This window comes from Ochotona curzoniae, unplaced genomic scaffold, assembly GCF_017591425.1.
Source record: "Ochotona curzoniae isolate NIBS_2020 unplaced genomic scaffold, NIBS_Ocur_1.0 contig_2120, whole genome shotgun sequence".
Classification (NCBI taxonomy): Eukaryota; Metazoa; Chordata; class Mammalia; order Lagomorpha; family Ochotonidae; genus Ochotona; species Ochotona curzoniae.
In genome coordinates this window covers 26,527-48,306 of record NW_024465329.1, presented here as the reverse complement: position 1 = coordinate 48,306, position 21,780 = coordinate 26,527, and the positions used below count along the sequence as shown (strand labels likewise).

The window sequence follows — 21,780 nt, the reverse complement described above, 5'->3', positions numbered from 1 at the left end:
ACTAGATCAGGGAAAAGCCGGGCTGGGCTGATTATTCCTACTGGTGCAAACAGAATTAAAGTGGGCGAGGGTTGTTTGGGTTTAGCCACAGCATCAGCTGGAATCTGGGAGTGGAAGAGGCCTAGAAGGGAAATAGTGGGCTCATCCCTCTTGGGTTACCACTTCCACGGGAGGACATAAAACTAAGATAGCGGCTTGGGGTGGAATGGGGTGTGGGACAGACTGGATTACTGCTACGCTTACTGGCAAACTAGGGTAGGGGGTGGACCTGGTGGGGGTTATTGTGGGTCGCTCCAACTAGGCTGCAGCTCCCACTGGTTTGGTTGAGGGCCAAGTGTGTGCTGGGCAGAACCAGGCTGGACTGCAACACCCATTGGTTCCAGTGGAAGTCGGGAGTGAAAACAGAACCAACCCAGCAATTACAACCACCAGCTGATTGGAGCGATGGACGGTGCCAGGCCCTGTACTTGTTAGCACATACAAGAAGTTTCTTTGGAGATCTTCCTAATCTAAATGCTGGACTCAGAACCCTAACAAAGAAAAGAGAGAAGACAGAACTATGTCAATCAGTGGATTTTTCAAAGACCTCATAGTGCTTGGAGTGGCAAGATTGACAGCGATTCATAACTGTTGCAACATCAAAACCACTTGAGCAAGAACCTCAGAGCATGCCCTACACCCGGGACTTGGGGAGGGTGGGAAATTGGGTGGGCCTTCTCCCTTAATACCCCCCTTTTAAACATGAAGGTAACAATAAAAAAAAAATTTGGTCTTGTTTTTCTGTCTGAAAGTCTTGAAAAAAGAAAGTCCTTGGCCCTGTTTTGTCTTCAGATCATCTCCCTCCCACACACAACCGTTCTTTAATGTTCATTTCAATCAAGATGCTGACCAAGTCAATTGTAAGTTCAGATGCATTGGCCTTATCTCTGCATATCATACAACTGGCAGTACATTTTTGTGCAAAAAATTTGGAATTATTCTGGGAGTCTTCCATTAAGGTTAACTGTTCTTATCAGGAGATGTAGGGAAAGTCATGGTTTGAAGTGTCAGGAAATATTAGCTATTTCTTTTGTACATGTATGTACCTAGGAGCTTTGTAACAAGATGTGTTAAATAATAATGTTTAAAGTATTCTCCTTTTTACTATTTTAAACTTAAAACTGTGCTTTAACCCCATTTCCGAAGACTAAAGAATAATTTATAATGCTGAAAAAAAAAATAAACCACAATGGGACAGAAATGGTGCCATTTGAGATGGATATAATACAGAGAGAGCAGTTGCCCAGTGGGTTTTCAGCAGTAGAAAAGAAAGAACCAAAAAAAAAAAATGTTCCTTGTCACTCCCTGTGGAAAAAATGTTGGATTTTCACACTAACTCCCTTGTCTGCTCGTACAAAGACACAGAAACATCAAACACAGGTGTCCAGCATTTGGCCAGAACTAGAAAGGGCCAGGATACCATGATGTGCAGGCCACACCCACGAAGGCAGGTCAGAAACCTATCCAAATCTCCCTTTTACCACCACCTGCTTCATTCCCAAGAAGATTCCCAAGAAATGGGACATGAGCACCCAGTCCCTTCCCAGGTCTCTCTTCTCCATTGAAAAAAAAATCACTTGAAGACAGCTTCCATAGGAAACTGGCCAGGATTCTTGAGAAGGTCAAAGAATTAAATGAGTGTAGCCTGCACTTAAAAGGAAGGAGAAAAGTAACCACGCATGGAATAGAAGATGGCAGGAACCAGGACAAGAAGGTGGAACCTATTGCCACCAAGAAAGCCAGAAAGTATTCTTCCCAGGAAGAGGCCGGAGCTGCAGCGAGCCTGGCACATGGAACCTTCCCTTTTAACCCCCAACCATCCTCTGCCATTCTTAACCCACCCAACCCCAAAAACACCACATGTCTCTACAATCCAGGTGTTTGTTCATCTTGAACGCAGATTCAAAACCAAAAATACAGACAGAAGCACTGCCCAGGCCAAAGAGGTTGGCAGAGCTGCAAATGTGCCAGCGCTCAGGTTTCATGGAGCCCTCACAGCCCACTGCCATTCAAGACCCAACAGAGGGTGTCCTGTGCCACCTGGGGGCTCTGACAGCAGGGGAACTGGGTGCAGCAGTAGTCCCTGAGCTCCCTATTGAACAGGAAGCACAAGACAGGGTTAATGCTGGCCTGAAGAAGGTGAGCCCCACGAGGCCATCAGCTAGGCCTGGGGGACAGGGCTTCACCAGGACCAGTAGGTAGCTGGCCACAAAGTAGGGGCCCCAGAGAAGCATGAAGCGCAGTGTGATGGCTTAGAACATCCTGCAGAGCCACTTCTCAGTCTTGAACTCCTCCAGCACAAGCAAGAAGTGGATGCCACGGCCAGACTCCGCCACCAGAATGCCCACGAGCACGGGTGGTATAGGTCCAATGCCAAAGTCTATTTTCCAGTTGGCAGCTGCCTGGCCAGTGGTACCAGGCTGTGGTAAGTCCAGACGTGAGTTACAGCGGGTACTAGGCTCTCTGGCCTGATCTTACGGCGGTCATGAATGAAGAAGTGCAGGCAGAGTGAAATGAGATTTGTGGCACCCACCACTGTCCTGAAAAACAGCAGAATGCTAAGCACCAACGATGCTATTGGGCCACTGCTCCAGAGCACACAGTGTGTCATCCTAGTTGCCGCCTGCTCTAGTAAAGGTAGGAAGGCCTTGGCTAGTGCCAGTGCCAGTGCCCAGAAGGTGCACACCAGCATAGTGGTACACGGCCAGCCAGCCAGGCGCTCAGCTTAGAAGTGGTGATGTTTCATGCCCAGGTAGCGGGTGACACCCATGCTGAGCAGTAGGAAAAGCCGCATGGAAGTAGAAGAATCCAATGAGGAAGGAAAGCAGCCTGGTGCCAGTGTGTCCAGCAGCGCCCCCTTGGCAGCCACAGCCCTGCATGCAGCAAGCACAACTGCCAGGAGGCAGGTGAGCATGCCCAGCCTGTCTGCCAGTCACAGGTCCAGCAGCAGGCAGTATGGGGTGTGGTGCAGGCTGTGCTTCTGCATGAGCAGCAGTGCAAACAGCACATGGCCCCACAGGCTCGTGCACAGCAGCAGGCTGAGCGTGGCCAGCTTGAGGCCCAGTACAGTTGACACTGATCCTTTAGCTTGGCCTTGCAATCATGGCCTCTCCTGGTATGTGTAACGCACTGTGGTAACCCCGAACTTGCAGCTCTCTCTGGCTGCCCAGCCTGCACTCAGGTGTCTCTGCTTCTGCCACTGCTGCTGGGCAGGCCCTGTGAGAGCTCCCAGCCTTAGTACCCTGCATGCTCCTTCCCTCCTCCATGCTGCTGCCACTATTGCAGCAGCAGAGCCCCATCACCTCTGCCAGAGTGTGCAGAATGCCACCCAACACCATACTATTCTTACCATCTTCATGTTGTAGTTTTTTTTTTTTTTTGAAGACTGCAAATTCAGCATGACAGAGAGGAGGAAAGACAGGAAGATTTTCCATCCAATGATTCATTGCCCAAGTAACCTCAATGGCCATAGCATGCTTGTCCGAAGCCAAGAGCTTATTAAGGGTCTGCCATGGGCCAGGCGCCATGGTCTAGAGGCTAAAGTCCTGGCCTTGAACTCTCCAGGATCCCATATGGGCACCAGTTCTAATCCCAGCAGCTCTACTTCCCATCCATTTCCCTGCCTGTAGCCAGGGGAAAGCAGTTGAGGACGGCCCAAAGCCTGGGGATCCTGCACCCATGTGGGAGACCTGGAAGAAGTTCCTGGCTCCTGGCTTTGGATTGGCACAATACTAGCAGTTGTGGCCACTTGGGGAGTGAGTCATCAGACAGAAGATCTTCCTCACTGTCTCTGCTCTTCTCTGTATATCTGACTTTGTAATAAAAATAAAATAAATCTTAAAAGCACATGCAAGGCCAGCACTTTAGCTGCTAGACCACTGCGCTGAACCCTCACTTTGTAATCTTTACCATCATTTCCATAGGCTTAGACTTACGGGTAGGCCTTAGGCTTTAGGCTTATACTTACAGGTTTGCCTTAGACCATAGGCTTACTCTCAGGCTTTCGGATTATGGGTAGGCATTATGCCTTAGGCTAAGGCTTCAGTTGATGTGTAGGCCTTAAGTCTTAGGCTTAAGTTTATGTGTAGAGTTTAGTCCACAGTCTTCGGCTTAGGCTTAAGGTTAGGCCTTAGGCTGTAGGCTTAGGTTTACACTTATGGCTAGGCCTTAAACCTTAAGCTTTGAATTATAAGTAGGCTTTAGACCTTAGGCCTTTGGCTTAGGTTTAGGTTTAGGATTAGCCTTGCAGGTAGGCCTTAGGCTTTGGGGGAGGAATTAGGTTTTATCCTTAGTCTAAGAATTATGGGTAGGCCTTAGACCTTAGGCTTATTCATGGGCCTCTGTCCTTAAACCTTAGGCTTAGGTTTAGGGGTAGGCCTTGGGATTTAGACTTAGCCTTTGTTTTAGGCTTACTCATAGGCCTTTGGCCTTAATCCACAGGCTTAGGCTTACTTGTAGGCCTTAGGCCTTAGCCTTAGACTTCAGCTTAGAGGTAGGCCTTAGATCTTAGGCTTAGATGTATATGTAGGCTTTAGGCCTAGGCTTAGGCTTATGGGTAAGCTTTAGGCCTTTTGTCACGCTTATGTTTATGGGTAAGCCTTAGGTTAGGCTTAGGTTTACAGTAGGCCTTAGACTTAGTTTTAGCATTAGGCTTATAGGTTGACCTTTGGTGTTAGGCTTAGGCTGAGCACCTGGGGGAGCGGCCACCTTCTCCTGGCCATCCCGTGGCTGAGGGGCTTATTGTGGGTCACTCCAACTTGGCTGCAGCTCCCACTGCTTTGTGTGAGGGCTGAGTGTATGTTGCTGAAAATCACACTGGACTGCAACACCCATTGGTTCCAGTGGAAGACAGGGCTGGAAATAGAACTGACACTTAAAACTATCAGCATATCCATAAGCTGACTGAGGCAATGGAATCAGATTGTCCCCATATTGGCAGGCACACAGAAGAATTTGGACTGGGTATCACCTCAGACAAAGGTTTTTTTTTTTTTTTTTTTTGATCTCCCAATCGAACTCCCGGACTCGGAACTCTAACCATGAAGCAAAATACAGGTTCCATGTTCTGCCATGGAGTGCAAGCGCCAGAGCCGAGACTCCTCAGAGGCTCAGACGGAGCAGTAGAAAGCACAACCAGGTGCACATGGAGATATGGCAGTCTTTTGGAACCTGCAAGAGGACTTCTGGTACCACAACATGGGATGGAGGACAGAACAAATCATTTAACCACACCAGTCATGTGCTGGCAGTGAAAATCTGGGCAAACAGAGACTCTAAAGTGGACTATGTCAACCAGTGGATTATAGTGACCTCATCTTGCTTGAAATGGCAAGATTGGCAGCAATTCATAACTGCTGAACTATTGAAAAAACTGGAGCAAGCCCCTTGGAGCATGCCCCACATCAGGGACCTGGGATGGGTGGGAGACTGGGTGGGGCTTCTCCCTTTTTCTCCCCCTTTGCCCCTGATACAGGAAAAATAAATGTGGAAATAAGAGTCTTATAAACATCCCTGTAGCCTTTGAATCTTTGTGCCCTAGTTAACCATATAAAGATTGTCCAAAATTAAGAAAAAAAAAAACTAAAAAAAATAAAATAAAATAAATAAAAATCACTAGCTGTTGAAAAAAAAAAAAAAAAGACCCTGCCTGGACTGGACATGACAGTGACCGGAGTCCCTGCATGGACACGAACCCAGGAGCCGGGGACAAGCATTAGCATGACCCAGGAATGTGGTCCCTGAGTGGACACGATCTGAACACAGGAGACAGAGGTGGACACAATCGAGGAGGTGGGCCAGACATGGGCATGGCACAGGAGTTTAGGCCCTTCATGGACACGACCTAGGAAGTGGGCCAGGAGCCTCTGGACACTGTGCATGCGGGGCAACAGTGACACCGGAGCCCAGCCTGGACCCAGATCATCTACTAACCACCAACCCGCTGGTGGCCATGGCACTTGCTCAGCCTGCCCCCTGGCCTCCCGCTCCCTCAGGCTGAGTCTGCCGGGTCTTCAGACTGGACAATGGCCCCACCACCTTGGCCTCCTACCTGCTGGCCTGGGAGACCATAAACTGTCCACTCCATGACTCCTGCCTTGGAAGTGACCTAGGTCAGGCTGCAGTGGAGAGTGTGCCCCCTGGAGGCCTGGGGGAGAGGTGCAGGACTCCAAGATGTCCCTGAGGACCCTGTTTTATTTTCATTACAAATTCAGATATACAGAGAGGAGGAGAGACAGAGAGGATGATTTTCTGTCCGATATTTCACTCCCCAAGTGACCTGAACAGCCAGTGCTGCGCAGATCCAAAGCCAGGAGCCAGGAACTTCCTCCAGGTCTTCCACATGGGTGCAGGGTCCCATCTTCGGGCTGTCCTCAACTGCTTTTCCAGGCAACAAGCAGGGAGCTGAATGGAAATTGGGGCCACCAGGATTGGAAGCAGTGCCAATATTGGATCCTGGTGCGTGAAAGGCGAGAACTATAACCTCTATGCTATCACGCTGGGCCCAGAAGTATTGTGACAGGTGTCTGAGGGGTTCCTGCAAGAAGAAATGACCATGGGCTTGCTTTAGCAAATAGCCCATCTTGAAGCATATTTTGGGTTGTTCATTTTTTAGCCTGTGGCCCATATAAGTATTTTTAGCTCTATGAGGTTATAGGTTTGTCTAAATGTATATTAACCAGACCAGAGAAAATTTTCTTCTTGGTTAATGAACTGGAAGACTCTTCTGAAAGGTGCCTGCTAATCTGTCAGCAACTCCTCCCTTCTTCCCTGCAGGAACCCCATTTTTAATCATCTTCCCTGGCACTTAGCATTTCTGCTTTCAGAATTGCCTTCATCTCCCAGGTGTTCCTAGTGATCACCTGACCTTGATGGCCAAAGGCTGTTCTGTGACCAGAGCACTGGTGAATAGATTCAGTTATCCCACTGTGTGTTCAAGGACTCACTCCCAGATTAAGACTATGTCAAGAATTAGAGGACAAATCTGTGTTCCAGCTCTTACTTTTCCTGAGAGAGGGCATGCTGCTTCTGTACCGGCTGTTTGCAGAAGCAGAGCTGATGGTGACTTAGGAATGGTAGCATTCCATCTGGGGTGCACAGTACCCTAAGGAAGGGGTTTGTGTTGCGGAGTGCAAGAGCAATAACACTGACCCAAGTGTAGGATGTTAGAAGAGTCTTGATTTCCCAAGCTTGGTGACAGCAGCTCCTGCTACACTCCAGCAGCCACTTCACCAAGCTGCTAAAATCAGGCTTTTTAAGCTTTCCTCCTCAGGTCAGAGTGAGAGCAATGCAGGAGACACAAAGTTTCAGGCCAGCAGGGAGTTACCAGAGCCCAAAGTTACAATGCAGTAACCTACAGGAGGCAGGAGGGGCCAGGTTTCTGGGCCCTGTGCAGTGTCAATTAACCTGACGAGCAGGTGCCATCAGTGGTGTCGCCCCATTACAGTTTGCTTACTGTGCCTTCAGTGGACTTGGGCCTGTACACCTACTCATTAGTGTGTCTGATTTAGGGTCTCTGGATACATTAGTGCAGGTTAGAACTCATCTGTCCAATGCCAGCCTTGCTCAGAGAATTACCTGGTTGGCTTCCAACTCTTGCTTCAGGGGTTGTCCTTCAGGAATCCAGATGCATGTGAACTTGGAGTTTGGTGTTTACTTATTTATTTATTTATTTTGTGCTTGGGCAGGCAGCTATGTGTGGAAATTGCTTTGGCATATGAAGGAGTTGTGAGATCCTAACATGTAACAGAGTGTGAATTTCCCAAGATGAGTTGGGGTTCCTAACTAACACCACTGGGAGAGGAACTCAAATCCTTTTGTTCCTCAGACTTTCTCACCAAACTCTCCACTTTCTGTTTTTCTAATATCTGCAAACTCCACCTACTTAGAATGCCGTCAGCACTTTAGTAGAGGGACAAACGTGATGATTTCAGAGCAGAAAGAGGCCAAAATACTGCAGTGTTGAGGAGGCTGGATTTAGACAAGTGATGTTTATACACACATCCAAATTAGAAGAGAAAACATATTTTCTTAGATTTCAAACACTGAACTTGATGTAAAGCAAAAATAAAAACAAAACAAAACAAAAAAACTGCTACAAAATTGAACGCAAAACAACAGAAAAACAAAACATGAGAAACAAGATTGAAAGCATTGAGACGATCCAGGATGAGCTGAGCCGCTGATGAGCAAAGCCCGCATTCTTCACCATGAAGCCGGGATATTCACAGTGTGCTAAATCCCACTGCCCGACAGTCAATACAAAGGCCTGAAAATCCCAGGAAGCAAGACACTGTTCCCCACATGCAGAAGAATGATTGGTGAGTGCATTCAGCTCCATGAATGTGAGAGATAATAGGCAGAATTGGACACAGTAATGGCTAAACCAGTAGGTACAACTGTTTCATAGAAAGTAAACATGTAATGAAACAGAAACTTAGAAACAGATTAACCTGGGCTGTCGGGCTGTTGGCTGTCCCAGTAGCCTAGAAAGAGCTAAAGTCCTTGCTTGAAAGCACCTAGATACTAGATGGGAGCCGCTTCTAATTCCAGTGGCTCCACTTCCCATCCAGCTCTCTGCTTGTGGCCTGGAAAAGCAGTCAACCATGGCCCAAAGCCCTGGGACCCTGCAACCACATGGGAGACCTGTAAGAGGCTACTGGCACCTGGCTTCTGATCAGCTCAGCTCAGGCCATTGCAAACACTTGAGGAGTGAATCAGTGGCTGAAAATTCTTCCACTCTGTCTTTCCTCCTCTGACTATATCTGACATTCCAAAGAAAATCAATCAATCTTACAAAAAAAAATAAAAGAAAGAAACACAGACTTGACATGAAGAGTTCCCTGGAAGCGATGAACTCAAATTAGAGTTTGGAAAAGATATGTGAACTTTAACAGGGAAGCTTTAAGAGTGTTGCTTGTGGCTACTGTCCTCATCTTGCACACAGCGGGATCCCATATGGGTGCCAGTTCTAATCCTGGTGGCCCTGCTTCCCATCCAGCTCCCTGCCTGTGGCCTGGGAAATCAGTTGAGGGCAGTCCAAAGCCTTGGGACTCTGCATCCATGTCGGAGACCCGAAAAGGCCCCTGAAGCCTGGTTTCGATGGGCACAGCTCCAGGAGTTTTGGCCACGTGGGTGGGGGGAGTGAATCAATGGATGCAAGATCTCTCTCTCTGTCTCTCCTCTCTGTAAATCTGACTTTCCAATAAATTTTTTTTAAATTAATAAAATTTATTTTTATATTCTTTACATACTTAGTTAGAGTAAGAAGGTTCAAGGGCTACAGGAAAGTGGATAATACTAGTATGTTTTCCATATTGTTACCTTCATGTTTAAAAGGGGGGTATTAAGGGAGAAGGCCCACCCAATTTCCCACCCTCCCCAAGTCCCGGGTGTAGGGCATGCTCTGAGGTTCTTGCTCAAGTGGTTTTGATGTTGCAACAGTTATGAATCGCTGTCAATCTTGCCACTCCAAGCACTATGAGGTCTTTGAAAAATCCACTGATTGACATAGTCCATCATAGCTGAGATGGTTGGTTGACATAGTTCTGTCTTCTCTCTTTTCTTTGTTAGGGTTCTGAGTCCAGCATTTAGATTAGGAAGATCTCCAAAGAAACTTCTTGTATGTGCTAACAAGTACAGGGCCAGGCACCGTCCATCGCTCCAATCAGCTGGTGGTTGTAATTGCTGGGTTGGTTCTGTTTTCACTCCCGACTTCCACTGGAACCAATGGGTGTTGCAGTCCAGCCTGGTTCTGCCCCGCACACACTTGGCCCTCAACCAAACCAGTGGGAGCTGCAGCCTAGTTGGAGCGACCCACAATAACCCCCACCAGGACCGCCCCTACCCTAGTTTGCCAGTAAGTGTAGCAGTAATCCAGTCTGCCCAACACCCCATTCCACCCCAGCCACTGTTTAGTTTTATGTCCTCCCGTGGAAGTGGTAACCCAAGAGGGATGAGCCCACTATTACCCTCCCAGGCCTCTCCCACTCCCAGATTCCAGTTACTGCTGCCCAAACAACCCTCGCCCACTTTAATTCTGTTTGCACCAGTAGGAATAATCAGCCCAGCCCGGCTTTTCCCTGATCTAGTCCACATGAGGCACACAGGTGTGGTAGCTCTGCCTAGTCTGGTCTGCCCCCATCCCAGCCCATGCTCTCCTGCGGAAGTAGCTATCCTGCAAAGGAACCCTCCCTTATTCCCCTGCTGGCTCTGCCTACTTCCTTTCTTGTTCTCAGTCTGGTTGGGCGCTGCGGTCCCTTCTGGTACAGGCAACCTCACCTCGGCATTCCATATTGTGCACTAGTCTTTGTTGCGACCGAACCTGGGTCGACCCACACTGGTGCCTGCATTTGCCAGTGGATGACGTGGACAGATTCAGCCTGGTCTTGCCCCCACGTCTGCCAAGTGTATGCCAGTGGGTAGCTTTCCATGGCCATTTCTGGGCTGTTTCCTATCATGTTTCTTGCGCTGACCTGCCGGGTCTGTGTCCTGCCAGAGGAGTTGCCCAGGCTCCTCCATCAGAACCTCTCCCAATGCCAGGTTACACGCTTACCAGTGGGTCCATGAGCCAATCCTACTCAGTCCACCTCCTGTCATAGCAGGAACTATGGCTTTTCCTGACTGGCCTTCCACCCAATCTGGTTCTTGCTGTTGGATGTTCCAGCCCAGCCATGGTTTGTCCATACCTACGTATGGCTCACACATGGCTCAGTAGGGGTTTGAGACCTTGCCTAGTCTATCACACATCTGCCCTGGTCCTCCAGAACACCAGGGGGAGTCGGGGTCCAGCCCGGTTCGGTGCATCCAATCCCAGTCCACACTTGTGCCAAGGGAGACTACAACTGTATCCAGATCAGAACGCAGCCCCCCTTCCACGCCACTCGCCTCTTTGTGGGAACCTCAGCCCAGCTAGGGTTGTCCCCTTTGCTCCCCAACCGGGTCTGTTCCCAGCCATAGATCACTCGCATGCCAGTGGTTGCTCTGACTCAGCTTAGCACAGCTCCTCACCTGTGCCGACCTCTGCCTTAGACACTGTGGCTTCGTGTCCCTGGCTCCTGCAGACCAGTAGGTACAAGAGCCTAGCTTGGCATGACCTTTGCTCCCTCCTGGTTTCTAGTTTTGCTTGTGGGCTAAGGTTTGCTCCTTCGTACCAGATCTACTCTGTTCCCCACCAGTTGACACATTAGCCAGCTGTTGGAGCTACTTTTGCAGGACAAGCCCCAAGCCCAGGCTTCTGCATGGCCTGGTATTTGGTGCCCAGCATTATTAGTGATTACAACTTTTACAAAGAAAGAGTTACTGCCTGTTTCAGGTCCGAGAATCACAATGGGCTCAACCTGGAGCTAATTAAGCAGCGACTGAAAGAACCAAATCCCCAGAGCTCCCCAGCCGGGTGGCCAGCAGGCGGAGCCTGGCGCCAATGGCGCACTGGCCTCCCGGACACGGCTCACCATGTGCCCATGGTGGCCGTCCGGAATCCAGGCATGAGACGCCCAGTCCTGAGACCCACCAGCTGCCAGGAGGCTGCTGGAGGTTTAAATTTCCAGGCCTAAGGTCGCGCCCCTCCCAAATCCCCTTCACCGCCCAATGAGGGCAGTGGCTGGGTGCCGGACCTGCCCGGTCCCAGAGGCCTCCCCCCTCGGTCTACTCACCCCAAAGGAAGCAGCCTCTGGAGCCCAGCAGGCCCGGACACGGCTCACCATGTGCCCATGGCGGCCGTCCGGAATCCAGGCATGAGACGCCCAGTCCTGAGACCCAACAGCTGCCAGGAGGCTGCTGGAGGTTTAAATTCCCAGGCCTAAGGTCGCGCCCCTCCCAAATCCCCTTCACCACCCAATGAGGGCGGTGTCTGGGTGCCGGACCTGCCCGGTCCCAGAGGCCTCCCCCCTTGGGAAAAAGGAAAAAAAAAAAACCACTGTGGAGCATTGTTTCCTGGGGAACATCAAGAGAGCAATATAACCCCGAGAAGGGATACAAACCCAAGAAGGAAGCAAATGTGATGTGAACATATATTATTTTTGGAGTTTCAATGGCTGCCAAATCCTAAAATTTGAGGATAATTTTAAATCTACAGGATGAAAATACTCAATAAATTCCTAGTTCATCTCTCTCTCTTTCTCCCTCCCTCTGTCTCATACACACAAGCACACACCATACAGAAAAACAAAAAGTCACATATTATTACAATTACCTAAAGTCAACAGTGACGAACTTTAATAAGGGCAAGTATTTGACAAAAGAGTTAAAATTCTATATGTATTAGTAGAGTGGACTCTGATCCTGGTACTTGGATAAAACAATTTCAAGGCTTTTGAGTAAAAGTTCAATAGTAGGATTACATGACTATGTTAAGTATCTTTTCTAGTTTTTAAATTAAGTTCCAAATTTTTCCACAATAACTAAACCAATTGATATTTCCATCAATAGTATGTAAAGTTTGCTTCTTAGCAAAATCCTCACCAGCGTATGTTACTACTACCTATATTGTTCTTCACAGTGAGAAAGTGTATTTACAAGTTGAGAAAGTCAGACACACAAAAACATCCTAGAAGATTTTATTCTGTACTTGTGATCAATATATGTAGTAACTCAGCACTATTTATTTTCATCTAACCGTGCTAGAACCTCAGAAATATTTTATCCTATGTATATGCAACCTATTACTCATGAATCTATTTGATCATTTCCTCCCTCCCGACTTTCCGAGGTAACATTTTTGAGGATTTTGTTATTTTCATTCTTCTGTGCTTACCCAATTTCAAGAACATAGTTCCCTCTGGGTGCATCAATTTTATTGCAAATAATAAGGCTGCTTTTTTATGGCTGAATAGTATTCCACAATAGAAATTATATAAAATATGGGGTAATATTATATAACTCACATATATTATTATACACAATTACACATGAATATGTAATACAGTTCTATATAATAGAGTATACAATATAATCATCATTATGTAATTAATATAATATATTATTAACAGGTAACAATAATATTGTTAGCAGATAAATTTTATTTCCCTTCAGTTTATACGTTGATGGTGATTTTGGGGAGATCAACCCGAGTGTAAGCCTAATCCTCATTTGCATTGTGTCATATCCTTGCTTTTGAGAGACTGACACATGCAATTTTCTTATGTGCAAGGAATAGTTTTCTTTGCTTAATTCAATCTGTCTGCTACAAGTCCTTATGTCAAAACAAGGCCTGAAAAATAAGTTCACAATAGAGTTACATTTGGACAAATCAAGTCAACATAAGCAATCACCTGTGGCAGCCCTCTATCCCTTTAAATACTGGCTGAGCCCCCTGGGCTGAGTGATGTCACCAGGACATCCTAGAATTCCGAGGTCTTCGTTGTGATTTGAATCATAACAGTCCTGCTGCCATACTGCGTATCAGGCAGGACAGTGCTTGGGAGCCACGAACGTCTCCTGTGATTTGGTGTCCTTGGATTTTCATATTCAGTCTTTTCTTGATACCACCAACTACCTGACAGTAGAGTTACAGGTAGAAAGCTTAGCCTTTGAACCATGGAGCAGAGAGAGAAAAGGAAACATCTGGAGCGTGAGTACACTCCTCCAGCTGTAAAGAAATCAAGAGGTATGTGGAGAAGATCCTTGGGAATGTGGAAACCAAGAATGCCCTCCGCCGTCAGGAAGAGTAGGTCCCTAGTAGTAGTGGAGAAGATAGTTAAGGCAGGTGACTGGGACAGTGAAGTGAGGAAACAGGGAGTGAGGAGGAGTTGTCTATTCGTGGCTCTTTCTGAGGGCCCAGTTTGCTTTCAGGTGTCCCAGGTACAAGGTCTATGTTGTTTACACAAAGTTCAGCCTGGCCCGAGTTTGGCCATTGGCAGCCAATTGGGGAGTGAACTGATGGATTAACGATCATCTTTTTCTTTGTAACTCTGATTTCAAGATCAATATTTTTCAGATGGTTATGGATAAGTACAAGCATATAAAATGTATTCCTTACTAAGGCGTAAGAAAGATGTTCAAGCATGAACATAAACTCATAAAGAATTGTTTCTTTACTAAGGGATAAAAACAAATTATTTGCTTTAGTCTGTGCAAATGTAAATTGGATGTTTTAGGTTAATGTAAGACATAAAATAGGGTAAGGCCAGTACGCTGGCTCCGTGGATAAATCCTCACCATGTAAACATTATGATCCCTTATTGGTGCTGGTTTGTCTCCTGGCTGTTCCACCTCCCATTTTGGCTTCCTTTTTGTGGCCTGGGACTGTAGTGTAGGATAACCCAAAGACTTGGGACCCATATGGGAGACCTGGAAAAAGCTCCTGGGTTCAGATCAGCTCAGTCCTGGCTGTTGTTGCCACTTGGGGAATGTAACAGTACTTGGAAGATCTTTTTGTCTCTCCTCTCTGTGGATCTGTCCTTCCAATAAGGGTGAATAAATCTTAAATAAAACAGGAAACAAACATACATAGTCCCATTTAGACACATTGATTACATGGGAAGTGGGGTTTGACTAGGGAAATATAGGCAATTGGCAGTTATGGTTACCATGGAACCTAACCAAAAAATAAACAACTCATTAGACAGGGCAAATGCTCAGTAGGGGGAGTTGCAGACTGAAGCCAACTGCAACATTCAAAATTCTAATTCATATCACATAGGAGTATTTGATATTTTCAACAAAATTTTAGGTTTTCCATATTCTGATGCTCACTTTGAGAGGGTATCAAGAGTGAATGAGTTTATTTCAACTTCACTAAGATTAGCGCATATTAAAAGATGTCATTGAGTGTAAACAATGAGACCTGTAGAGCAAGGGTCATAACTTAGATGCTGTACACACAACTATACATGCATAAGATGCATGAGTAAGAGGGACAGAAGTGTGATATTGAATATATTTGTTTACATGCTGTCTACCCATTGTGATTATTTGACTCTCAAAAATGCCATTAGAAATTAGGCAATGATGATTTATACATGATTGATCTATTTTTTTCTGTATAAGAATTCAGGGTTTATGTGCGGGTCAAGTGGGCACATTTCCTCCATATGATACTTTATAAGCCATCAGAGCTGAGTCACTCCAACATCCCAAAACAGGAGAAATGCTTCTGTAATAGGAGTGCTAAGGTTTTCAACAGTATATACACTTTATTTTCTGAACTAATAGGCATGCCTGTTCTCAACATTTAGCATGTGATAATCAGAATATGTATAAGTTCAAGAAATGAAACAAACATATTGTTCATCGAATGACTGTTATTCCATTCTCCATCAATCACAGATTTACAGAAGAGGGAGTCACCACCTGGGAGCGTTTTGGATGACAAGATCCTGGTCCAAGAGGAAGAAGATCCATCTGGCAAGTTGCAGTGCTACACCCATGACTCCAGTGTGTGCACGCCTTATGATGTTGGTAAGGAGGCAGGATGCTCAGATAAATCAGGGCAACGGGAGGGAGAGCAGATCTGTAGCCACTAAGTTGATCAACATTTCTCAGAGAAACTCAATGACAGCAATATATGTATAAGGTGCAGTTTCCAAGATGAACTGTAGTACTGTCAAGAGAGGTTATCTACATTTTTAAAGATTAAGGTGACGAGAAAAATGTAGAACCATTAGTGGAGTAAATCTGTTCAGCAAAAACACATTCAGAGGAATGAAGACCAGGAACCAACTCTGTGCAAAGAGCTTAGTAGGTATGAGATTGAATACTAAAACACCTCTACAAATAAGTGCTCTTGTACTGACAATAGTAGAGTAAATAAAAAGCAATGTGTGCACTTGGTCATCAAGTTCAAGTGAACTACATAGCCCAACCATGATTGGCTTCACTTTCCCTCAAATATGTGCAACTGCTTCCCAAAGAAAGGCTAATATTGATGTCTTGAGGGAAGGACAAATAGGGGCCATTCCTCTAGGAATAGGACACAGCCCCTCAGTACAGAGTCACCACATTTGATGTGATCGTAACCTCCCCAGCAAACTGAACACCTGCCCACATGTTCTACTGCTTCTCCCCAGGAACCCAATTTCTCCTCCTGTTAATTTGCTCTTTCAAATTAAGTAGGAGTAATTACTACAAAGCGTGTACTCCATGGCTTTCCCATACACCATTTCTCCCAAGGAAAAGGAAGCTCATCATGGATATCAGACTTTATTAACTGACTTCATCTTCTGTTTGGGCAAGCTTCCCACTTTTCAATATTCTGTCAACATCCTCAGCAATGTCACATAACAGATACTCAATCTTACGGATGTCTACCACATACACAATTTTAACAACTTCTCTATCGGTAGCAATTTGCAATATGGTTCAGCTAAGTGTGAGAGCAAGTCCCATGATGGGTGGTGGACAGGGAGGAGACAGTAATGCCTGAAGCAAAACAGCCACTTAGTATGCTCCTTTTAGAATAGACACAGTTAAGCCATGACACAATGTGTTTTCTTGAAATTTCCTTCTCAGACTTCCAGCTGCTTCCACAAGATGTGCCTGAGCCATGTGAGGTCGTGGAGATTGAAACCCGCAGCCAGGCACCAGGAGACAGTGATTCCAGCTCCAAATCAGTCTCCTCTTCAAGCACATCCAGAAATTCTGATGAAGAAGGTAAGGCAGATGCAAATGGAATGTCTGAACAAACATAGGCTATTCAGTTAATATCCTGGACACCCCCTAATTACCTCACACTTACTTCAGTTACACAAAAGAACTTCAAGAAAGAGTAAGACTGAAGCCTTGGGGTGGGACAAACAGACAATGTGTTCCCAAGAAAGAGCACAGTCCTTCAGCACAGCATTGTCCCAAGTGAGCACTGGGAGAGCTGGCTGCATTGGCTGAGAGTGCCGACAGGTGTATGGAAACTTGGCTGGAATTTCCCCATGCAGACTGGCACACACTCATGTTCAGAGATCTCTACAGGCCTCTTCAGCTCAGACCAAGATGACGATTTCTCCTTTCCTTTAGCTGTTCTTTTCATGACACTTCTCATGCCCTGCGACTCTTATTCTTTCTGTAGACTCATGTACTCATGGGTACATCTTATATAATCCCCCTTGCAAACAGAATTTCAGGCCTAACCTGTTACTGACTAATCCCTTGAATACCTTTCACACACTCACAGGACACCTATCTTAACCAGCCCTGGGACTAGACGAAATTAAGGAAAACACTTGCAATTTGAGAGAATTAAGTTTCTGAGGTAGCCTTTCTCTTATGTCGCCACATTCACAATATCTGCAGGCTTTCAGAGCTGCATGACTTGAGAGTCATGTGTACTTCCTATGACACTGTCTACTCTCGCAGACAGCAGCAAAGCTAGCAACCATGTCTGTTCTTGCTCAGCTGTGCTGCACATTAAACAGTGCACACACATACACACACTACCATTTACTAACACTAGAAAAATATACTGAGTTTGTACAAGATCACAGAATCATCTCTAGCAGATATACCATGTCCCTATTGTCACATACAAGTCTTACCAATTCCATTCCATACAGGACGTATCATTTGAAGACACCTATAAGTGTAGAATCACATTTGTGCACGCACCCATCACACCCATCCCATGCACAGGGATACTCAGAGTGCCCCAGAAACACTACATCTTTATGCAAACTTAATCACATTTTCTAATGGTTGAAACTTTCCTTCTTAGAAATGCATCAAAGCCAGAAGGAAGATCTCGGTGTTAGACCCTCTGACAAGCCTTTACCCCAGGATGTGGGACAGAAGAGCTCCACTACCTGGAATGATATGTGCTTTCATTTGCACTTAGCCAATGAGCCCTGCTCAGATGCATTACATATGAGAAAGGAGCGGGCCATGAAAATCTATTACATGTATGTCAAAAGGCAGAGAGAGGCCAACACTGTATATAACACACAGGAAGGCTTGTTGCCTCCCAAGAAGAGGGCAAGAGTGCAAGAACTGAGCTGCATTGGCAAAGTCCCTTCGGAGGCCAGCTCTTCTTCTGTGCTTACAGAAGATATGATCATCGACAATGAGGCCAGCTGTGACACCACAGATGAAGATGATTTCAAGGCTGAGGGCCCAGCAGAGCCTCTAGCCCTGGAGGAGAAGCCCAAAATAAAGACACCTGAGTGGCTCTTGTGGCCAGAGCATGGCTTTCAATGCATGGCCTGCTGCCGAGTGTTCCCCAGCCTGGACATCCTGGAGGAACATGTAAAGAATGGAATCAAGGAGGGCTTCAGTTGCCGCATTTTTCATCTGGCCTTTGCCTGGATGAAATCAAAAAAAGAATAAACAAGAAGGCAAAGAAAAGGAGAACACAGAAAAACCAGGCAGAGTACACCTATGTATGCAAGGCAGAAATGTTTATACATGAGGAAAACATCAAGCAAATAAGCAAAGTGCTTTCAGCCTGTGAGAAAGAGGACAGGCAGTAGCCTCACTGTGCTGACACAGCTGCATCCACTTCAAGCAGCTGGAAGACCTGCTTTTCATTGCACAAACCTACCAGCTAGTGACCCACAGGACCATGGAACACTGGCAGATGCCATGTGCAATTCTCTACAGAGAGAAAGAAAGGTAGGCAGACCCTAACATCAAGACACTATGCCCTCCCAGCAGTAACAAACACCCTGATGTTACCACCAGCCCAGGTGAGAGGAAACTCACACTCTGGAAGCACAGACCGCTGTCATCTGCAATTAAAACAGTTCACAGGTAGGAAAGCATCCCCAAATACTCAGCAGTCATGGTTTGAGACAAGTGGGATCAGTAGGATATCTGCTTGGTTGACAACACTAGAGCCAGTGTCCTGTCCAGGTCCTGCCAGGGAGTTGCAGCAAAGGCTATTTTAGCAGCTCAGCGAAACAGAGCAGCCTGCACTCTCTTTCTTAAATGAGGCAATATTTGGAGTAGTCACACCTGCTTTAGCAACAGTCCTTGGCTCAATTCTGTGAAGAGCAAGACAGACGAGAGGGCTCTCTGACCCTGAGGAAGCGTGCATGTGTGCACCAAGGATGGGGCAACCCCTTTCCTGAAGGTAAGGCCTCAGGCTCTGTTCTCAGATGTTCATGCCCAGGAGCAGCTGAATAAGAAACTACGACCCCTTCAAGACCCAACACAAGTAGGATCTTTATTTGTTTCTTGGAGAAACTTTCCATGACATAAGCTAAGATTGAGGAATGAAGCTTCTTTCCTCAGGGTGGGCAGGGGTCAGAGGACAGAGAGGCACAGGGGCTCTTTGCCAGGCAGCTTTGTTCATGATTTTCATCCTGGGGGTGGGGGCACATGTATTCATCCTCACAATGCTTATAGATACTTTCTGTTACAGAATGAAGTATTCTGTCATGAAACAGCAGCGAAGACACTTGGAATGCAAACACCACTGCAAAGAGTTTGCAAAACCAGCTTTGTACTGCAACAAATGTGTATTGGGTTAGCTGGTTGTCAAACAAGGAGCTTTTGATCCATATTCTGAATGCTGTTGATAGAATGGGGAAAAAGAGTCTTGAATTCCTTGATCATGCTGGGGATTCTGAAAGAGACTAAGTCCTAGTCATGTCAATATCTTAGACTGCCTTCCTCAGAGAACTGATAGTCTTCTTTGTTTTGATTTTCTTGTAGTGCCACAGGTTCACTGGCCTGCATCAAAGGTGACTGTTACTACCTAAGACAGCCTTCTTCACACCCTGACAGCATCACGTGAGGACTGCTCTCCAGAAAGAAGCGAAAGATCCTTCTCAGCAACTCCCCAATTCATTGGTGAAACTCTGGTGCCAACAGGAAGGAGAATATCCAGGCATTAGAAGCCCCTAGGTACTGTGAAAATACATCCTCCTGAGGTATCTGCCTGCCAACCCCTCAGGAGGCCATGGCACAACTGATGACATCTTAGAGACTGTCTTGTGGAGACACACCAGGACACATAGGACATAGATGAAGATCATGGGAAGTGAACTTTACATTTGCAGAATCCTGGTAACAGCTCAGCAGGAATTTGGGATGGAGATTGCTCACCTCACTGAACATTTAGGATATCCTTGTTTATCTTCCCATTGAGCCCTCTACCTTAAGACCATTTCATTTCATGTGCGCTTGAACATCTGGTGCAAAAGCTCATGCCCCAGAACAGACACTGCTCTCTGTCCTCACCCTCACTACCTCTCCTTCTGCCCTCACCCGCAGGCACACCACTATGTGCTTGATGCAGAAAGCAAAATCATCTAGGACCTGAAGGATGCAAACTGTAACATCCAATCACTGAGTTCCATTTACTCTTTGTGTTCTTCAGCAACAATTTGATACATGCTTCTGCATCCTTTTTAGCACAGACCTTATCTCACATTCCTCCTAATATTCTTATCGGTACATTATCTGGCCAAGGACCAAGATTTATTATCAGAAGAGGGAAATCAGATGCTATATGGATGAAACCAAAAGCAACTGGCACCAAGTCCTTGGTTCTTCTGAGCAATGCACACATAGGGGAACAAGTGCTGCTTCTGCACTCGTAATGGAAGGATGGAACACATCATCAACCACTCAGGACACTGAAATCTATGGCTCTCTCTCCTTTCTTTAAACTGTTCTTTTCATGACACTTCTCATGCCCTGTGCCTCTTTTCCTTTCTGTAGACTCATTACATGGGAACATCTTATAACATCCCCCTTGCAAACAGAATTTCAGGCCTAACCTGTTACTGACTAATCCCTTGAATACCTTTCACACACTCACAGGACACCTATCTTAACCAGCCCTGGGACTAGACGAAATTAAGGAAAACACTTGCAATTTGAGAGAATTAAGTTTCTGAGGTAGCCTTTCTCTTATGTCGCCACATTCACAATATCTGCAGGCTTTCAGAGCTGCATGACTTGAGAGTCATGTGTACTTCCTATGACACTCTGTCTACTCTCGCAGACAGCAGCAAAGCTAGCAACCATGCCTGTTCTTGCTCAGCTGTGCTGCACATTAAACAGTGCACACACACCCACACACACACACGACACTACCATTTACTAACACTAGAAAAATATACCACGTGTGTACAAGATCACAGAATCATCTCTAGCAAATATACCATGCCCCTATTGTCACATACAAGTCTTACCAATTCCATTTCATACAGGACATATCATTTGAAAACGCAAGTGAAGCAGCACATTTGTGATTATCAGAAGAGGGAAATCAGATGCTATATGGGTGGGACCAAAAGCAACTACAAACTACTCCTTGGCTCTCCTGAGCAACACACACGTAGGTGAACAGGTGCTGCTTCTGCAGTCACAGTGGATGGAACTCAAATCTAAGTCCAAGCATGTGTCCCTCCAACCACGTTTCCATTTCAAGCTCAGACACCTAGGATTGCAAAAGCTAAATATCTTTTTTTTTTTTGGAATATCTCATTGCATGTTTCATTTGTTCGCTATTTCTTATTTCACTCTGTGTTCACAAACAAAAAGTGCCAATTCTCACCTGCACAAAGCTATAGAATGGACTAGAAATGGTAATAACTTAGCTTTCAAATGATGGTTTAGCTTTTACCCTTTTAAAATTAGTAAAGATTGAGACTGGCAGATGGGCATCTGTGGGGATACATACATTTGGTTATCTTGAATTGACTGATCATGTGTTCCTTCCTTCTTTCCTCATATTTGTGTGTATGAGAAGAGTAAATGAACCCGTGTGTGAGAGCTCATCAGGGATGAGAGGTGGACTGCTCTTGCTTTTGCTTTTGTCTGCCTACTGGCTTTCCCCTCTTCTTTCATACAAATACCTCCACTGCAGCT

General features: G+C 46.0%; 1 protein-coding gene and 1 pseudogene across 1 annotated transcript; one reads left to right on the top strand and one right to left on the bottom strand.

Moving 5' to 3' along the window:
• Window positions 1-2,031: 2,031 nt before the first annotated feature.
• On the bottom strand, window positions 2,032-12,806 carry LOC121150497 (annotated as a pseudogene).
• Window positions 12,807-13,572: 766 nt separating this feature from the next.
• LOC121150496 (protein FAM170A-like) lies at window positions 13,573-18,285 on the top strand. The gene is made up of 4 exons (XM_040971429.1): window positions 13,573-13,642; window positions 15,304-15,435; window positions 16,486-16,626; window positions 17,798-18,285. The coding sequence occupies exons 1-4, from the start codon at window positions 13,573-13,575 to the stop codon at window positions 18,283-18,285; spliced, it is 831 nt and encodes a 276-aa protein (XP_040827363.1).
• The last annotated feature ends 3,495 nt before the right edge of the window (window positions 18,286-21,780 follow it).